The 22,113-nt window shown below is 33.3% G+C and overlaps 1 protein-coding gene across 3 annotated transcripts in view; it reads left to right on the top strand.

Annotated features, from left to right (window-relative positions):
• Positions 1–19,336, top strand: part of LOC149782089 (protein mono-ADP-ribosyltransferase PARP12-like) — a 41,292-nt gene extending 21,956 nt beyond the window's left edge. Inside the window, exons 7-9 of one of the 3 annotated variants that reach the window (XM_089933521.1) lie at positions 2,172–5,441; positions 6,330–6,482; positions 11,052–19,336. In XM_089933521.1, the coding sequence (XP_089789647.1) occupies positions 2,172–2,595 (424 nt within the window). In that variant the 3' untranslated portion in view covers positions 2,596–5,441; positions 6,330–6,482; positions 11,052–19,336. Of the gene's footprint in view, positions 1–2,171; positions 6,483–11,051 lie in introns of those variants that run through there. The other 2 variants (XM_089933520.1, XM_089933522.1) reach the window with 2 other exon arrangements.
• Positions 19,337–22,113: the final 2,777 nt, after the last annotated feature.

Consider the following 22,113-nt stretch of genomic DNA (forward strand, 5'->3'; position numbering starts at 1 on the left):
TTGTAATGTAAATTTATTCACTAGAGATGATACTTTTTCAGAAAATAGTTTGACCTTGACTGTCAGTTTATAAACACCAGGTTAGTTTATAAACACCAGGTGTTGATCTAAATCCTGACCTTGTTTCAAAATTTGTAGCAACCATTGTAAACAAGTTCTATTTGAAAACAACTGGTTTTTTCAAGGTCATGATGGGACTTTGTCTTTAAGATGTAAACAATTTTTTTATTTTTTTATTTTTTAGAGTAAAACAGTTGGTTTTCATCAGGGTCACCCTGGGTAAACGTGATTTGTAACAAGTACTTGCTTTCTATAACCTTCAAGAAGATGATCAAGTGATCACTTGTTTATGTTAAGAATATGATATTACCCATGTTTTGGAGAATTAATCTCAGTAGAACAAGCTGGGCTGTTAAAGTGTTAGATGTATGTTGTGCTGTTTGGAGTTATTTCAAATTACTTGGTTTGGGGTTATTCCAAATTACTTGGATTCAAAAGGATTAATTCTGTTATTTTTCTGGAAAATATATGTGCTCATGTAATATTGTGGAACAAGGACAGTTTTTTAAATAAATTTATTCAGCTGTCAGAAACCGGAGTGATAATTCTTGTTTCTACAAGGAACTGTAGACTTCAACACTTCAGATTGCATCATCTTCCATCTTGGATTCTTTGTTGACATTCGAACTTGAAATCGGTAGAATATTTTGTTATTAGAACTTCTGAAATTTTATTCTTGGATTATTTTGGATTCAATTCTATAAAACTGTAAGCTGATATTTTTTTCAGTTTTTACAGAATTTTTCCAGGGAAATAAATTATTGTATCAAACCTTGTTGTTTTCACTTTTTCTTGTGTTACTGTTTATTTGAGCCTTAACATGTGACAGTATTGTTCACACAGCTTTAATAATTTCTTTGAACCTGTGATAGAAGGACTTATCTATGACATATCATCAGCAAAACTACAATTGTTAAGAAATGACCCATTTGATTGCAAATGTAGCCCCACTTGATGCTAACCCATTATATGATTTAACTCATCTATGTATTTATTAAATAACAAAGGGGAAAGAACGCCTCCCTGCCTCACACTATTGGTTACATGGAAAGAGATGGATATTACACTTTCCCAGCACACACAGTACAACTGTTTGTCATACCAGTAAACTAAAGTATGAGCTATGTAGAAGCAATTTTTAAAGGGTGTCCAATGACTGACCCTATCAAATGATTTACTAGCATCTAAAAAGCATGCAAACACTGGGCTGCCATGTTCTACATAGCTGACAGTTTCGTTAAAGGTGTAGAGGCATAAATATGTTGAATATTGCTTTTTGAAACCAAACTGATTGTCAGAGATTGTGATTTCACATCTTTGTAGTATGATGCATTAAAATATTTTTGAAATATTATCTTAAGAACTATAGGTCGATAGTTGAATTATTGTCTGTCAAGTTATCAGTTTTGCTTTACAGTAGCATTATAATTGTAACTTTTGTGAAATCATCTGGAACAAAGTTATGTACAAATATACATGCAACATTTGAAGTTCTATCTGTCAGAACTGCTGTGCATTATCATCTCACTCTGTTATAGTGTGGTGGTTTTAAAGTTCTAGTTATCAGAATGGCTGTGCATCAACTCATGCTTTTATGGTTAGGTGTTTGTTTATAGCAGGAAAGAAAACAAAACCAAAGAGACAGATAACTGAATTAAAGAATGAAACTGCAAGTTGAGGATCCATAGACTTCTGAAATTAAGGAAACAAAAATATCAACTGTTGACATACATATTGATGCCATTTGATGGCAAAAATAGCCCCACATGACACTGTTGCTGGAGGCCACTTTTAGTGACTTTCAGTAAAGATTGTATATAGATATAAAATGGAATTTGATAGGCATACAAAGGCATATTAATGATGTCAGCAATTTCGCCACTAGAAAATTCATACCTTTAAATCACCATTCATAGGAAATAAAAATAAGTTTGTGTTGTTTTATTTTTAATAGAGAAGACAGTATTCTTCTTAGCAATTGCAAATTGTGTTACTTAAGAATTGGAGGAAAAAAACAACTAATATTTGTTTATATATAATCACTTGCCTGCCCCAAAAATAATAAAAAGTTTCCAAAAATGACAGAAAATAATGTTTTTTTTTTTCTTCAGGAAGATGTTGAAGATGAAGAGAAAGAAACCTGATATACCTGAGCTATACCTTTTCCATGGCACACATTCAAAATACATAGATGCCATTTGCCATCAGGGTTTTGACTTCCGCCTCAGTGGCATGGCAACAGGAACTAAATTTGGCAAGGGAAGCTACTTTGCCAAGACTGCTAAATACTCGGATAGCTACACTGAGCACGGAAACAGAGTAATGTTTCTGGTCAAAGTTCTTGCAGGTGATTATGCAGCTGGTGATGGGAATTACAGACGACCACCTCTTAAGGATCCAAATAATCCTCACGGTGATTTGTATGACTCGTGTGTTGATAATGTAAAACATCCCAACATTTTTGTTATATTTGACAATTGTCAGGTTTATCCAGAGTATGTAATAAAGTACATTAAGAATTCTGCACTTGCATAAATATTGTATTATTGTGTTGGTATGTAAAACAGAGTATGTAATAAATTACAGTAAGAATTATACACTGGTCTCCACACAGAACATGTAATAAATTATAGTAAGAATTATACACTTGTGTAAATACTGCTTTATGGTCTTAGTATACAACACAGGAATTTTGATTGTAACACAGAAGTGCTTGTCATGTTTGTGAGTACAGAAGAAAATGTAATTATATATATATATAACAAATATAGTATATTGTGTGACTGTGTAACACAGAACAGAGCTTGTATTATAAGGAGGGAATGCTTAACATGTTGGTGGATACATGGAATGAACATTATACATTTACATGTACTGAATTCATACAGTATTTTGTAAGGTAATTAACAATGTTTAATGTAATATTCACACATTCATTAACAAGTCCATGCACCCATCCGTTTGTCCAAAATGCACATGAAAATATCCATTGCTAGGAACACGCCTTGACTCCAGCATTCTTTATAAAGGAATGCAGGTCCACAAATCTGCAAAGAACTTTATATATTTTTTAATTATAATTTCATACTTGCCTTGTGTTTAATAACTTCTGACTATTGTAGGTTAACTCATTACCACTATATATCATGCAAGCCCGGTGTTTAATTACTTCAAGCTATTGTGGGTTAAATCATTACTATCATACATACCTTGTGCTTAAGTATTACTAACCATATATGTTGGTTAAATCATTACTATCATATATGTCTTGTTTTAATTACTATTAACCATTGTGTGTTAAATCATTACTATCATACATACCTTGTGCTTAAGTACTACTGACCATAATTGTTGGTTAAATCATTACTATCATATATGTCTTGTTTTTAATTACTATTAACCATTGTGGGTTAAATCATTATTATCATACATAACTTGTGCTTATGTGCTACTAACCATTGTTGGCTAAATCATTACTATCATTTATGTCTTGTTTTTAATTACTATTAACCATTGTGGGTTAAATCATTACTATCATACATACCTTGTGTTTAATTACTTCTAACTATTGTAGGTTAAATCATTACCACTGTATATCATGCAAGCCCGGTGTTTAATTACTTAAAGCTATTGTGGGTTAAATCATTACTATCATACATACCTGGTACTTAAGTACTATACTAACCATTGTGGGTTAAATCATTACCATCATACATGCCTTGTGTTTAATTAATATTAACCATTGTGGATTAAATCATTATTGTCATACATACCTTGTGCTTCATTACTTCTCTTACTGTTTAATTATTACTATCATACATATATTGTGTTTTTTCACTACTAACCACTGAGGGTTAAATCATTACTATCATATATGCCTTGTGTTTAATTACTACTAACATTGAGGGCTAAATGATTACTATCATAATACCTGGTGTTTAATTACTACTAACCATTGTGGGTTAAATCATTACCATCATACTACCTGGTGCTTAATTAATACTAACCATTGTGGGTTAAATCATTACTATCATACATACCTTGTGTTAGTTACTACTAACCATTTTGAGTTAAATCATTACCATCATACATGCCTTATATTTAATTACTACTAACCATTATGGGTTGAATCATTACCATCATAATAAAGGTGTTTAATTACTACTAATCATTGTGGGTTAAATCATTACTATCATGCATGCCTTGTGTTTAATTACTGCTAACCATTGTGGGTTAAATCATTACTATCATGCATGCTTTGTGTTTAATTACTGCCAACAATTGTGGGTTAAATCATTACTATCATGCATGCCTTGTGTTAAATTACTACTAACCATTGTAGGTTAAATCATTACTATCATGCATGCCTTGTGTTTAATTACTACTAACCATTGTGGGTTAAATCATTACTATCATGCATGCCTTGTGTTAAATTACTGCTAACCATTGTGGGTTAAATCATTACTATCATGCATGCCTTGGGTTTAATTACTGCCAACAATTGTGGGCTAAATCATTACTATCATGCGTGCCATGTGTTTAATTACTACTAACCATTGTGGGTTAAATCATTACTATCATGCATGCCTTGTGTTTAATTACTGCCAACCATTGTGGGTTAAATCATTACTATCATGCATGCCTTGTGTTTAATTACTACTAACCATTGTTGGTTAAATCATTACTATCATGCATGCCTTGAATTTAATTACTGCCAACCATTGTGGGGTAAATCATTACTGTCATGCATGTCTTGTGTTTAATAATTACTAACCATTGTGGGTTAAATCATTGCTATCATGCATGCCTTGTGCTTAATTACTACTAGCCATTGAAAGTTAAATCATCACCAAGATACTTGCCTTGTGTTTAATTACTATTAACCATTGTGGGTTAAATCATTACTATCATATATGTCTTGTGTTTAATTACTACTAACCATTGTGAGTTAAATTATTACTATCATACATACCTGGTGTTTAATTACTACTAACCATTGTGGGTTAAATCATTACTATTATACATGCCTTGTATTTAAAGGCACAATAGTGCAGCTGAGGGTGAATTTTCTTGCAAAAATGTTGGGACATTTATGTATATCAACTGATTAAATACTATTTAAAAGGCATTTCTGGGGTAATATCAAGTACGTAGGGGTTCTCGTTATGAAATACGAGCTCTCTAAAATCTTCGTACGTAGAGTAACGAATCTATCGTCTCCATGTTGAAATCCCGCTCAGCAGTGATCGGCAGATCCCGAATGAATAACAAACATAATTCCGGTGACCGAAATTTGCATAATTATAGGTCACATTGTAAACACTGAAGATGATGACGTAAAACACAACCACGCTACGAGACCGCCCAAAATGTAAACAACGGTGAGTGCGATCTTCTTCTGATCTCGTTCTTTTCTTCATTTCCTATTCCTTTATAATTTTAATTTTGAGAGGAAACAATGAAATGTATGTAGGACTACTTTTAAAGTTATATTTCAAAGTTTTTGTGGTATGAGAATAATTTAAATCGACGTGCTCTGTACAGTATTGCAAAAACCCACAGGTACTCAGTCTATTTCTTGCCCAGTAAAATTCGTACTCATCACGTCCCCACCACTCAATTTTATAAATGAAAAGCACCAGACATATTTAAAAATGCTCAAAATTGAGTAATTTCATTAATCAATTTATAAATTCTAACCAGATTGTCACCAGTGGACCCCTAACACCCATCTTTCTGATATTTCAAACAAAGCGGAAAAAAATTTGTGTGCTTCTCCAAGTTAATACTTTACATACACAAGGTTTTAAATAAGCTTTATTTTTTATTTTAAATATGCAACTAGAATATGGAATCCAGGTTCAAAACTTGGGGCCAGATCATAAAAAAGTACACACACACAAACGTACAGTCACATGTCAGCTGAAGTTTGACCACAGCTTTATTCTTGCACATGTTTATTGGGTATTGTGCACACTGAGTAAATAGACACATAGACTTTGCTTTGGTGCCCATTCGAGGAAAGCAGGGGCCCCTTTTTAAATTTTGGATTCCCACCCCACCCAACACTTGACCCGATCCAGGCCAAAAAAACTTCCATCAAATCACAACCTCTCATGTATTAATTTCTGATCCAAAGTTAGCACTATATTCCTATAAGTTTGATAATTAATCATGAATATATTAGTTGTCAAATTATGAAATACATTTACATATTAAAATTCATTGGATAGACTTAAATCAGCTCACTTTTAAGCTCAATTCTACAGCGTCCTTTAAGAGGAAGAGGGAGAGGAAGGATGAGGCATGGAGCAAGAAGTTGAAAAACCAGATGGGGGAGAGAAGGAAGACATGCTGTGCAGAGTAAATACTGAGCTGACCAAGCTCTACACATAGTTCAGACAAGGCAGACAAGAATGAGGGTAATTGTTTATTTATATCTTGCAAAACAAGTATTGATAGATATTAAAAAATGTTTGGTACTAAGTAACTTGGCAAAGTCTCTAATATCTATGTCAGTAGTGTTTTGCACAACTTAAAAATGCATACTTGTATTAAAGGATTAGTTATTTTACCAAACAGTGTATGTTTAAACTGCTTTACTTTTTGTTGCTACTCAACACCCCACCCCAATATGATTTGATAAAGGAAGACTATGCACAGATACCACAGAAAATACAGAGGCCACCTCATTTATATGGCCACCTTATATAATACCAAAATGGTAAAAGTATTATGGAGACAATCTCATACAGTACCCCATTGCATGATGAAATACATATAATTGATCTGAAACTAAATACAAAAGGTTTTTAACATGGGTACAAGGTATAGTGGAAAAAATAGAACAGATTAAGTTAATGTTATCTTCCAAGGAAAATAATATGCATGTTTTCGGACTCACTGAAACCAAATTAAATGCTAGCCACAATTATAATCTATTTCACTGTCAAGGCTACAATAAACCATTATGCAGGGACAGAGGGACGGGGGAGGAGGGGTCTTGTATACATTACAAGATGTAAATGCAGAAAGGTCACATGAAATTGAGAGTATTTGGGTGGAAATTTCTCAAAATAATGCAGAATCATTCCTAGTTGGTTTCATTTATAGGTCACCTTCTTCCAAAACAATTTGGAATGATAACTCTTTGAAACAAACAGAAAATCTTCATGCACAGGAGAAAGAAACATATATACTCAGCAGTGTAATTTAGGACATACTCAATACTCAAATAAGGAGTAACTGGATGGAATTTTTTGAATCATTAGGCCTAGTCCAGCTGATAAATGAGCCCACAAGTGTAACAGAAATATCAAGCACTCTTATTGATCACATTTATACCAACCTACCAAACAATGTGGCTTATGTTAATGTACCAAACGTTGGTCTTTGTGACCACTATCCTACTTTTTTGACAACAAAGGTTAAATGCAACAGAAATAGGAAACATACACACAAAACTATCACTTACAGATCTTTCGAAAATTGAAGTAAATAACAATTTCAAGATGACCTATATAAAGTTCCATGGAATATTATCCAAAATTTTGATGACATATGTGAAGCTCTAAAAGTGTGGACTGATTTATGAATGTAGTCTCTAAGCATGCACCACTAAAAAGTACATTGAGTAAAGTATGAAATCCAACCTAACTGATTTACTACTGAAATTCTAGATACTATGAAGAAACGAAACCAATTGAAGGCTATGGGAAACCATGCACAATATCAAGTATGGGGAAATAACATAACAAGTATGATTGAAAAGGCTTGAAAACACAAAGAGCAACACAAACTCCATTTGGAAAGTCTTCAGTGAACTCATTGGGGGCAACACACAAAGATCAGACAAATAAAATTCACTCACTTCTGGTAAATGACACAAAAGTCACTGATGACACTGACATTGCAAATATTTTGAGTGATTTTTTTTCACTAAGGTTACAAACTAAGTTAAAAGAACCAGTGATAGAAAACAACTATAATGAACTGAAAAATCCCTAAGGAGGTATGTTCCTCTATCCCACAGGTATAAAAAAACTGCTAAAAAGTATCTCAGTAAACTTGATATCAAGAAAGCTACAGGACTTGATCAGATTGGTCCACCACTCATTAAAACTTCTGCCTCAGCTATTTCAAATAGCATAACATTCATAATCAATTTAAATATTGCAACCTCATCTATCCCCAAAATATGGAAAACTGCAAAAGTAATGCCTATGCACAAATCTGGTTCTAAGAATGATGCTGATAACTACCAGCCATTTTCAATACAACCAAAACTTGTCAAAATTGATTGAAAAACACACATATCCATGACTCGTTCATGTCATATTTAATGAAACAGTTGCTGTTACACCCTATTCAATCAGGCTTTAGACAGAAACATTCATGTGAGACTGACTTGATCTCTCTAACTGATAAATGGCTTCAACCACTTGATCAACGTTGAATAATAGGATCTCTACTTGTAGATTTCAGGAAAGTTTATGAGTTGATGTACATGAAATTCTTATAAGAAACTGAAAATCAACCAATGTGATGAAAGCAGAATTAGATGGTTTACTTCAAACTTAAGTGAGACAACACGTTTATATAAATAATTTTGTCGGAACCTGGAACAATTAGATATGGAGTACCACAAGATTCAATTTTAGGTCCATTACTATTGATACTATTTATTAATGGCCTACCACTTTTTACTAAGGGACTCAATTTCATCTACAGATCTCTATGAAAATGACACAATATTGTCAGACATCCAAAACACAAAGCACAAACTATAAATTTATTTACAGGATGCCCTAAACAAACTGGACAACTAGTGCACATGCAATGGCATAGTGGTAAATACTGGAAGAACTAAAATATTACTTATCTCAACATGGCAAAAAAGAACAAATCTTGGTAGTGATGAACTAAGTCTGACACGGATGGATACAAATTTGCAATTGGTTTGTCATGATAGACTACTTGGTGTTTTGGTAGATAATAACCTATCATGGACTGAACATGTCAGTAAAAATGTTAATTCAAGTTTATGGCTTTTCAGTAGGATAAGGTACAGAAAACTATTTTATAACAGTTACATACAACCCTATTTAGACTACTGTAACACAGTGTGGAGTAATTCAAATGATAAAATCATAGCAAAGCTGGCACATCTTAAAACAAGTGCATTCAGGCTATATCGATCCAGAAAGTAAGCAAGGAAAATTTTAGCTGGTAAGTTAAAATTATTACGTATTAAAGACTGAATCCGGATGAGAAAAGCCAAATTAATGTACATGATATCCAGTAATAGTGCTCCTGAATATTTACAGTCACTATTCAAGTATAGGCTTCCTGGTAATACTCCACAACTGTGATCCATGTCTACCAAACAGTATAAAATTCGCAAACCAAATAAGGAATTATTCAAAAAATGGTTCCAGGCAGTTCTAGAACTTTGCTCTGGAATAGTATTCCAGTTGACATTAGAAATGCCAACTCTATTTCCTTCTTCCAAACCAAAATATACAGCGGCTTCAGAGATACACTTAAAATAGATAAATTCCTTTGTATGAGGGCCTAAAGGTAAATTAGCTAAAATAATTTCATATATAGGTATTTGTGATCTACGCTAGTGGCATACAAACATTCAATACTATTAAGGTCAACTTGCTCTTTTTTCAATTTAATTAATAAACCATCTTAAGTAATGCATTTATTAGTTTTATTTTTTTAAAAATACAAAATGGTAACAAAAAGTCTATGCAATCTTACTTTGGAGTTCAGCAATTAGACCTGACTAGATTGCAGTTTTTTAAAAATTAAACATGTACAGAATTCAAATAGCCATTTAAGTCTTGTGAAATAAATACTATACTTTTATTCTTCTGTTTTGAATATGATGCATGCCTTAATGTGTATTTCTAAAGCCCCAAAATATGTTAAGATAATACTGTATATGCAATATCATGATAAACATGACTTAATAATCCAGAATTAAGGCTGACATGAAGGCTTGCAAGAAACTTTTTTTTCCTTCACATCTGATCTAACATGTTTGGGTAAGAATTTTAATTGCCCAGTCTGCTTGGCATTCAATGTTTCCACCTTTGAACTGGTGATTACTGCAAATGATTTCTGTATAACAAATTTACTCAATTCAGTGGCAATTTTGAAATTTCTTTAATTCTTTCAATAACTTTTATATATTCCTTGAGCGTGTTATTGCCAAAGCTTAAAATTTTTATGTACAAAATGTATATCACAAAAGGTATGAATAACTTGACAGGTGTGTTGGCTACATTACAGAAAACCTCTTTCTGTATACAGGATATGTGTAGCACATGCCTATGAATGTACAACTTGCACTTTGTACCAATTAAATCAAAATACTGCATCAATTTACAAACAGAATTAAAACTTTGATAGTTACTCTTACAATACAACATTTACAATGAATTCCATTTCCAAGGTGGACTCTCAAAGACTGATAATGTATGTACATACATGATTGTTGTAAATGTTATTTCTTTGCAACCACTGTGAAAGAATTTTAAAATTGTAAGCCGTCCAAAAACAAACATGCATACATATGCAAATGATAAATGACTTTGTTTTAATTTACAATTGATACTTATAGAGTAGATTCTTTTCGTTACCTGATTTCAATGTGGGTACCTCACTATACTAAAAAAATCTAAACTGCAATCAGCCATTCCTATTTGATCCCAATGCAGGAGTCTCTGACTTCTAGAAATGCTCCCCAAAAACTCTGAGCTGTCCATCTTAACATAAACTATCAGTTCTAGTTGCGATGGAACTCTCAGTGTTCATGTCAAAATAAAAACCATGTGCAGTTTTGATGCACGTGTATTTCACAGTGGAATTTGCTGATCGAAGATGAATAACATTTGAATAAGCGCATGTTCCTATTTTTTCTTAAAATATATTTTTTTACATTTTAGAAATAGCATATTACAATTGGAATAATGTTTCAGATTTTTCAAGATCTAATCCTTGATGAGGCTGTACTTGCCTTGTCCAGGATGTGCAGACGAAATGTTCTTGTCCTCAACAATAAAGTTGACTTGATGAGTGCCAACAGTCATGCTACCTATAGGCAGTTCATATGGCGGCAACATGGAAGGCTGGGGTCTGGACAGAGACATGTAATTCCCTCTTGCTGTTTCTGGCAGATACATGACAAATATCCAGATGGACAATACACTGGCTTCATCCCCTCTAGGCTTGCATGAACTTAAACACTTTCTTGCATGTATGAGTTTGTATATAAATGAATACAATTGATTTTATTCATTGTTTTCTTATAAATGCACATAATATTGCAACAAACAATAATGCTTTCAGATTTTTTTTAAACACCAGTTTATTTCTGCCTATAAACAATGTGGGCACGAAGATCATAAATAATCAATATAAAAAGTTTTCAGCAACTGCAGATACAATATTATACATTATTTTATTTTCAACTACTGATATTTCAGGATATTATATAAAGTGTAACCTGCCTTAGCTGACACCTCCATATATCAGACACTGTTTCATATTTTACATAACTAAAATCGAGAGATCTCCTTCACCACACCAAAACTAGAGTTGATGGTGGTTCTTGAGGTGCCAGGTTTCTACAAATTCTCCTGGGATCATCTTCCTTTAGTTCTCTTCTCCTCTGCATACCCTGCTTTCCCTCAAGTTGACAGATAAGGGCTTTCTTTATAAGCTCCCTGGTGTGGGGATGTTTTCTTTTCCTTGCAAAGGGTAGACGGACCATCTGCCGCTTTTTTGTTGTAACATCAATGCCTGTTTTAAAGAAAATTTTATTTTCTTAACATGTGTGACAAGCATTTCCATGCTAACCCATATTAAATTTTTACCCAATATTAGAGCCTCATGATCAGTTCCCAAGAGTAAGTTGTTGAGGGGTTTTTGTTCTTATTTGTTCTATCCACAAAATACTATGTGAGACAGGATGCATTTTTGCCCATTCCTTCAGAAAGCAACATGTTTTCATGAACAGGTATTAGCTAGTAATCATCATGATGACAGCATCTACCCCAAACGTCCTGAGGATATTCCATAAACACCATATATCCTTAATAAAGTGTGTCAGTCCCCTGGGAAAGTGCTATACATATCACTGGATCTAATTATTAGACTTGCATTGCTCAAATCAAAATAAATATCCACAAGAATGATAACAATACTAATTACAAGATCTGTATGCATGAAAATATTAAGATTCCTTACCACAAATATAAATGTGTGCCAATTGTTGCAAAGTGACTTGTATCTAATACAAAGTTTTCATGACTTGTACATGTAAATAATACTCCATTCGTCTGATCTCCAGGCAGGGATCATAATGCACAATCAATATATAAAACTATTTCTAATGTCCTGTAGTGAAACAAGCTTACACTATCTCTCCTTCTTTGTTTCTCATTACAACTCGGCCACTATGGATATTGTAATCCAAAGCAGCTAGCTCATTCCTAATCCTGTACACAGGAGGGATGTATGAAAATCTCTTGGCACTGTACATCATGATCTGCTGATGAAAAACTTCAAGATCAGCAGTGCTTCTGCAATTATCAAAAACATGTATCTTGTAACATGTGTTATTTGTAATCTGCTAACAGATTAATACAATTATTAAATAATCATTACTGTTGGTAACTTTTGCATACATAAAATTGTTACTGAAGTGTTTATTGATAGAGTGTCATGGAATTATTTATACCTGATGTGCATGTATTATACCTGAAATTACCAAAGACTTGAGAAGGAGAGTCACTATACATGTATCATGTGCACACATCTTATGAATTCTAACTTATTCAGATCTTCAAATGGTAAATATATAAAGTAATTTATTATTTAGTTTGGTAACCTTGAAAAGTAGGTAGATAAAATAAAGTTAAAAATGCATGAAGAGCAATCATCAAAACAGAAACAGCTTTTCAATTCCAAAAGTTTTATAACAGTAAAGAGTGAAAACCAACAAGTCATTTAATTCCCAAGAATAAAAAATGAAATTTAAAAAAAACTTACAGTATTGTAAATTAAATCCCAAATAAGTTATATCACCAGTCCTAATGAATAAAGTTCTAATGAACTGCCAGTGGTTTCCAAAACAAACTTCAACTGATATCTCAGTATTTTGTTTTTAAATTAAATGTCTTATGTGCATTCAGCATGAGCTAAGTGGATAGATGGGAAGAGGGTGTTAGCAAGAACTGCATGTGGGACATAGATTCATGTATAAATGGAAAACGGCATAAAGAAAGCATATGAGGCATGTAGACACAATTTCAATATACAATCACTGATCCTCTAATTATTGAGTGGGAAGAAAAAAAAGAGCTGTGATTATTGGGTTAGCCAGCACAGTATACTGGAACTTTTTTGCATAACCAAAACAATGACAGTTCAAATTATGCCTTTTTCTATGCATCAAGTGGCACAGTTGAAATACGCATCCCCACATCTGAGAAAGCGAAATTCAAGGGTTTTTTTTCGAACTCAAACTAAGAAAAGCATGAAGTGGGAACTCAACCTGCTGGCAGTTATGATAATGTCCTTTTTCAGCATTGCATTTGTTACATCACTGTTTTCAGCAGAATGACAATTGTAAGACAACCCCCACCCAAACACAAAAAAATCTGCAAGAAATTTGTCATTTTTACCTTCCTGATTTAATAGCAAATACTTCAGATACTGAAGGTGTCTTCATTCTCTCAGTATGTTGCAAAAGCACTTGGCCAGGTGTTGATGTGAAGCATGAAAATGTACTGGCCATCGGTTCTGTATGCTTGGGTTCATCTTTTGCTATATTCTTTGTAACTTAAAATATGAATTAAATATTCATTTGTATTATAAGTTATGTTTTAAATCTGTTTCTTTGTGCACTGTGTTAAACACTTAAAACTAAAATACGTCATTTAAGCAAAAATACATAATAATAGATCTATAAAAAATCACATCAATAAAAGTAACTTGTCTGCAGCTCAAAACTTTAACTGATAACAATCTGCCAGCCATATATTCTGGTAGCACTACAACGTCCTTTCCTATCATGACTAGAGATCCTTTTATAATTGTAGTCAATAGAGTGCTTTATAATAGATTTACTAGTAGTTGAAAGATGTACAATAAAATCTTATTATTTGTTCCATCACGTTTACATGATAAGGTTATTAAACTTTTATGCAAGTAATGTGCATGTCACATTAACCTAAGGGGTGGGTGAGAGAGAGAGAGAGAGAGAGAGAGAGAAGGGGGAATAGATATGACATAAATAATTATAACGCTTGTAAATGTACCTAAGTTCTCTCGCCGAATTTTAAAAAAATACCTGTCTCACGAAGATAACTGACAGGTGTACAAAATGACCTTTATGAGCACGTTGTTATAAAAAATAAATAATATATTCCACCCCAACAAACAATACACTCAATGCAGTCACCGAGTGAAATATTAATCAGCCGATCACATCTATCCTGGGCATATCACAAAGCAAGTCCTTGTGCAAACATTGTATTAATAAAGCAGTGTGCTTTCAAACATACAGTAGGAAGAAGATATTGAAAAATGGAGAACACATACATAGACATCACAGTCACTTGTTTCTGGGGAAACTAATGTGTATCACCATATAACACAAACATTGGCTTACCTGTCCAACAACTTCGCTATTTCATTGTCTGATGCCAGTCCTAACTCTTAAATCAATGCTCTCCATCGAACAAACTGGTCCCCAAGACGAATCCTTGATATGTCCCGTTCGGTTTCTAAGACAGTTTTTCGACGTTTCTTCTCGGAAAGCGACAAGCGCGGGCGACCTTTACGTTTTTGACTCTCACGTGTGTCCGCCATTTTTGTTTATAGTAGATATTTAAATTACAACCACGTGACTCATAACCCGCCCACTGGACGAAGATGACGTATACGTTTTTGTGGTCACGTGAGGCTTCCGTAACAGTTCGTGACCTACAAGTTTCAATTAAAGCGGGCCCCCACAAAAATTCATTTTCTCTCGTTTATTTATCAATTGCCCAATTTAATCTTCTCAAACTCTAGGTTATTTTCAATTATTTCAGCTTATAAGTCGACACATTTCACTAGTTACATGATCTGTAACATTCACAAAATTACAGACACTTTGCACTATTGTGCCTTTAAATGCTACTAACCAATATGAGTTAAATCATTGCTATCATATATGCCTAGTGTTTAATTACTTCTAACCATTGTGGGTTAAATCATTACCATCATGCATACCAGGTATCTCATTACCACTAACCATCATGAATAAATTTGGGGTATAAGGCTGGTTTTTAATGCAGTTCTTTATTCAGGACTCACGGTACTAATTCAACTCCAATGGTAAACATATGGAAACACTATCATATTCAAAATTCAATAACTTAAAATTTATGGGTGCTGATAATGACACCTATAATTTTTCGTGCACATCTAACCTTGGTGCAAGCTTATGTGTGGAGAACACCATATGACACACGGCAATTTGTTTACATACATGTGCATGAAACACGTGTTATTGATTCTGCACCAAATGAATCAGGTGCTACTTTCAGTATTGAGTACTCCTGAGTCAAGCCTGTAAAAATGCTAAACTTGCATCAGTAGAAATTTGTCAATATTTTTTTTACATTGCATGTAGGATAAGCTCTCAAAAGATATTTTTCCTAAAATTTTAATTTTCTTTATTAACCAATTATGGACCACCAAACCTGTAAATACTCTATTATTTCTTCACCCATTTCTAGACTGGTTCACAGTTCTTCCGTATAATTAGTACCGTGTGTCCTTCAGCATGACTCAATTTTAAAAAATGAACCTCCAAAGTGGAGAACAATTCTAGTATTTATATACATGTGATGGGGACATTGTTTATGATATCCTCAGTAAGTGCTTGTTATGAGTAGCTTTAACTTCATAAATATTTCCTTGATTATTTTTTTAAACATGGGGCAGATATTACACATGTAAAGGTAATGTTAAATCCCATTGATGTGTTAGTACTAAAAGCCTTACAGTGAAGTATTAATTCTGCATAATTAAAGACTGACTTTGCCCATGATATTAACTCTGCCAGTCAGTCCAGATTTTGAAGAAGTATTACCATTTTTGGGGTGAAACTTTCATATTGAGACCCATATTAATGGAATTTCAGAAAATCAAACATGTATGGACAAAATTTTGAACAGGAGTTCTCTCCATAGGGGAAAAGGTATTTAAGTACCAGTATGATAGACTGGCACACGTAATAATATAGGTTTTCATCAGAGATAGCTCTAATTCACAGCCAAATAGATGAAGATATCAAATTATACCTGTCACACTTGCAAAAAAAAGCAACATCCATTTATGCTGTGATAACATAACTGCTTTTCCCATCATCCATCAAAGCAATTGCTTTGACCCTCTCCTGGAAGGATAAAAACTGCCATGCTTTCAAAACTCAACATATTGACACCCTTGAGTATGGTGAATACAAGTGAGATATAAAATGTTCACATATCGGTTAACATGGTATGCCTTTATATATACTTTGTTTTGCTCATCAAGCAAGAGTGTAATTTGAACAATTAGAGTGGTCACTGTTTATATGCTCTAGTTACTACTTAAGGCAGGAAGAAACAACTGATGGTTAGGAAGCATATGGATACTGACCACAGAAGGCAGGTGACTTTTACACACAGGACTAATATAAGAAATTAGAGGTGGGGATTAAAATGGCTGTTGTGATAAGATGACTATGCATGTGATTGTAAGAATAGGTGTGACTCTAATTTCCAGTCAGTGAGACTTTGGAACCAGGTTGTATTAAGTACTCAACAAACAGCGAGACTTTGGAACCAGGTTGTATTAAATACTCCACAAACAGCAAGACTTTGGAACCAGGTTGTATTAAATACTCAACAAACAGCAAGACTTTGGAACCAGGTTGTATTAAATACTCAGCAAACAACAAGACTTTGGAACCAGGTTGTATTAAATACTCCACAAACAGCGAGACTTTGGAACCAGGTTGTATTAAATACTCAACAAACAGCAAGACTTTGGAACCTGGTTGTATTAAATACATCCTGATCAATGAGATTTACAAGTATTATGTATTATAATTACCTGGCATTCTGCCTTGATTGGTGTTCTTGGGACAACACTATTAAAGGATGACATTTCAGATTGTCATTAGAAGCTATTCTCCTGTGAAGATATCAGGTCAGTGTTTTAGTTTCTGTCCCTCCTTCCTTTCCCATTCCATAACCTTTAGAGATTTTGAGATTTAAGGGATGAAACTTAACATACCAATTCTACTGTATATTCTAGGTAAAAGTCATGGGCCAACATTTGAAGTTTTTGATTACACTTTCCTTAATGTTTGTTAACTTACACAAAAATGGGTGATAGAAGGTGTGTCACTTAATGACATTTTGGAGACGCTATCAACAAGGTTAAGGTAATGGATTAATATTTGGGTTTCAGTTTCATTTTCCCAGCTGCACTATAGCATAAGAGCTGTTTTAAATAGTAGATAAATCTTGTTATACTTATATATTATCAGTAGAATGCATATATTACATTTGGGGTAAGATCTTCAAGGTCAAGTTCACAGGTTGAAATTTTCAAATTTATTTTGTTGCTGCTTTATATCTTAAAAGCTGAAATACATGTTCAAACCATATTATACTCATAATTTGATGGTATCATGTATCAAGTCCAGGTTATATTGTCAAGGTCATTGATATACATGTACATGGATAAATCCATGTTAAATGCATAATTTGATTGCATTTTGTGCTTAGCAGTAAATGTTATTTTTTCAAGGTCAGGATCACTGAACAATTTTTTTACCCTTTTCTCTACTTTTACTCAGATGTCCTTTGAGGTAGAGTCGTGATACTTGGTTTATTTTCATGTTTGCCTACCCAAAGCAAAATGCAGTTTTGTAACAAGCTAGTTTAAGTTGCACATGCTATTATAAGTAAGAGTGCGCGCACAAGCTTGCAATGGAATTTTTTCAAGTCTGCAAGCTTGCAAAATCTAAAATTCAAGCTTGCAAATGGAATTTTTATCATTAAGTTTGCAAGCTTGCAAAATCTAAAATTCTGCATAAGCCTGCATGTAAGCTTGCAGTATATTATTTAATCAGTCATGAAAGTTGAAAGTTGGCAGCTAGCTACCCAGCTGTAGATTTTCCATCATATTCCATGAAAAACAATGGAAAATTCTAGCATGGAAAATGCTGGAGTATTTGGACTAAGCATGCAGTACCTGTTGAAATGTTGAATATACATTTTGACTATATATGATGTGCAGTAAGAAACCAGTCAAATTTAAATGTCATTTTGCTTTTAATTCATAGCATCTGATAATACACGCTAGTTAAATATACAGTGTATGTATATACATTTTCAATTCTTGCAGAAATGCGAAACAGTTGTACTTAGCTGTTACGTACATAAAATTTATTATTCCAACATTTCTCTGAATTTAAATAGGAAAATTAATATATATTTCAAATTAAACTATATTTCAAATTAAACTGATTGTTAATATAAAATGTAATTTATTTCTGCAAATGTCTTTTATCCAATTTAATGATATATATTGTTTAGAAGATCAACCAGGTTAGATAAACAATTGAGCTTTTTGCATAAAAAATAAATTCTTTAAGTGATGGTATACTAAATTGACTATTTTGTCAGTGAGTGACATGGATTATAATCATAAAATAACTTGGTTGTCTTTAATCTGTTTCTGTTCCTAAAAATACAAATATTTCAATCTACAGGTAAAAAAGTATTAAACTATATAAAAACTTGTCCTTACAAATTCACATAACCAGTATATTATAAAAGTCATCCGATACAATGTTTACTATACAGCTAATTCAAATACTTTCCACAGTATTAGTTCTTAGTATGAAACAGCTCTTATCAGTTAAAAATTTAATAAATAAACCCAGACCAACAATGTTTTCAAGAGGTATGGCTACAAAATCATCAGAAAATTTGCCTGTATATAAATGTGAATCAAACATGCATGAACCAATGTGCTTTCATCTACAAATGCACATTTTTCCTCTTTTGTGAATTTATTTACAATTGGAGAGAATGGAGTAGTGCATCTGCAGTTATTCATCAAGCAGCAGCACAGTGGATAAACTTTAATATATAACATAATTTGTCCACATTGGTTTACACCATTGAATGAATAAAGAACTGAGCAAGCATTTCTTGAATGTATGTTATATTTTACACTGTGATAAAGAATTCCATTTACTTAAAAATCTGGTAAAATACATAGCAAAGTTATTAACAGACTGACTTGATGCAGCAAGATATTTGATGTCAAGTACTTGTAAATGCTTCTTACCAACAGTGTATGCACCTTCAAATGTAGTCTCTGTAATTTTGTGATGATAACTTCTGGCATTTAGTTTTTGAAAGAATATTCTTACCTCTGTTTCATTGACAATTTTAGTACTTGAAAGTGCAGGCAACTTTAACATTGTTGAAACAGCATTGGCAATTTGAACAAAAGGATTTTGTGTTCCATGAAAAAGACTCACAAGTCTACCATTTATACTTTCAAATGAAAAGCATGAATATACCCAAAGCGGTCCAAGTTGTTTAACAGTACCATGCAGATGTATCCACTGATGCAGATTTATGCTGATTCCATACAAGGCTGAAAAAATACAACTGAATTTGATCAACATTTCTTCAAAATGCATTAAATCCTGAGAAGAAAATGATTCTAAATTTAAGATGTATATTGCCTCTACAGACAGTATTAGTAATGCTGAAAATACTGGTAAAAGAGAACTGGAATTGAATAAAAGAAAAGCCAAGCTCTGCAATGTAATGCCTTCCAGTATTTTAATTCTTCTTTAATATCTCTAGGGTGCCTATGGATAAAATAAGGTGATTTGATTTCTAATAGTCTACGATCTGCAGCATGAACTGGGTTTGAAATTTAAAAGGATTCGCTACAGAACTTTGGATCAAACCAAAGCTGAAGCGCAAGACAAACAATACCAAGCAGTACTAAGCACGTGTAATCTTTGGCAGTTCCGTTGATGTTATCTGGGCAACAATTTGACTACCAAGATGGCCCTTTCACTCCAAGAGCATGCCTAGAGGTAGCAAAAGCTTCATCGCCATGTTGTATGAATTCTTCATGATCTCTGTCTGGTCCATCAATACAATTTTAATCAAAAGGAAACACTCTTGTATGCCCTTTACCAATTTTCCTAACATTTCCTTCTTGTTTGCATTTTGGACATCCATGTTTGCCATTAAAATGGGTCATATTCATTGCCATACATTTGGCAGGCAAGTCACATAGTAATAAACCTTTAACAACATTCATCAGTGCACAATGTGAACAAATATGTATTTCAAATCCTATGTTTCTGAATTTTGTTAAACTCTCATTAAAAGGCTTGAGAAAGCAATGCATTGAAGGTTTTGATCTGCCAAACCATATATCTGCAAAAAAACATGTTCTCCTGCTTGAATCTTTCCTGAATTGGCAGTTCATTCACTGAAAAAAGAGTGGCCATATGCTTATTTTAGAGGACTTAAATAGTAGCACTCTATCTGTATACCACATCCGGCCTAAGTTATTGCTGCAGAAATTCACCTTGGCATGAAAACTTTTTATAGTTTTCCATCATAAATATCTTCAATATTATTAAAAGCCATTTTCTTTCTGTTAAATCTATGCATTACTTTCTTAGCAGACTCTGATCTCTGAAAAAAACTGTTGTATTTGAAATAGCAGTGGAATTTTAACAAAGTATGAGGTGCTGTTTTTCTCACTTAGATCTGAGCTACAAACTGTGCACTGTTGTGCATTTTCTTCTGTCAGGGTCTCGTGTTTTGAGCAGAATTTGTGGAATACTAATGGTGACTGAAATGCACTAAAGTAAGATCTAAACTTGAACAATGATTTGTGTAAATACTTTGTGGTTATGCAGTGCAATGAGATTAATGTTAATAAATCTGACAAACATTTCCCATTAAGAATGTGCCTGAGTGCAAATGTCAGTATTAAAATTACAACACTTATGGGAGCTACTTGGTAAATTAGCAAGTCATCACTAGTATTTGTATCACTGTTGGCAGAAATTGTTTCATTTTGTTCACTGTCATTTGATTGAAGATCTTCTAAAGGATCAAACCAAACAGACTCTTTATTGACATGAAACCAGGTTTGCTGCATACCAGTAGAAAACCATGAATTATCAGCATGATCTGTAACATGAGTAGCTCTGCAATAAAAATAGTTGTTGTATTTGAAACTTAATCTGACAACAATGTCATCTTCTTAGGTAAAACCAAAAACGTGTTTCCTAAAAAAGGGCTCAGTTAGATGCACAGTTTAGGGATTTTTCTAATCAATATTTTCTTTTCTTTTTTACCTGAGGGGAAAAAAGTGCTAGGGTTGGCAGCGAAAAACGGACAGTTGGACGAACAGAAACGTATTTAGGGGGATGGGAATATTATATATAAACTTCACAACATTTTAGGCTTCAATAAAAGAAAACAGTTCTCATCAAAAAGAAATTCTGAAAATTCTTAAAGGGCCTGGATGCTCATTTTTATATTTATCTTTTATAAGGCTGTGTCTATATTTCTTTGGCATTCTGAATATATAGCAGGGGTGCACAACCCGCGGCCTGCTGGCTGATCCAGCCCGCGAACATCTGTCTGGCTCACTGGGCAAATTAAAAAAAGACAGAAATCTGACCCATGAACATGTTCTGTCCGGCCTTCAGGGCAAATTAAAACAACACAGAAATCTGGCCTGTGAACAGTAATTATGTTAAAGAAATGTGTGTACAGCCCTCGAGTGGTCTTAGAAAATGCAATCTGGCCCGTGGATGAATAAAGTTTTGTAGGCATCAAGGGGGGGGGGGGGAAAGGTTTTAATTAATATACAGATAAAAGCAAAGGGTAAATAAAATGTTTATTAAATCTTACGGATCATCTTCGTCTATCT

The sequence above is a fragment of the Sinohyriopsis cumingii genome, chromosome 15 (assembly GCF_028554795.1).
Source record: "Sinohyriopsis cumingii isolate HCF-2022 chromosome 15, ASM2855479v2, whole genome shotgun sequence".
In the NCBI taxonomy this organism is placed as follows: domain Eukaryota; kingdom Metazoa; phylum Mollusca; class Bivalvia; order Unionida; family Unionidae; genus Sinohyriopsis; species Sinohyriopsis cumingii.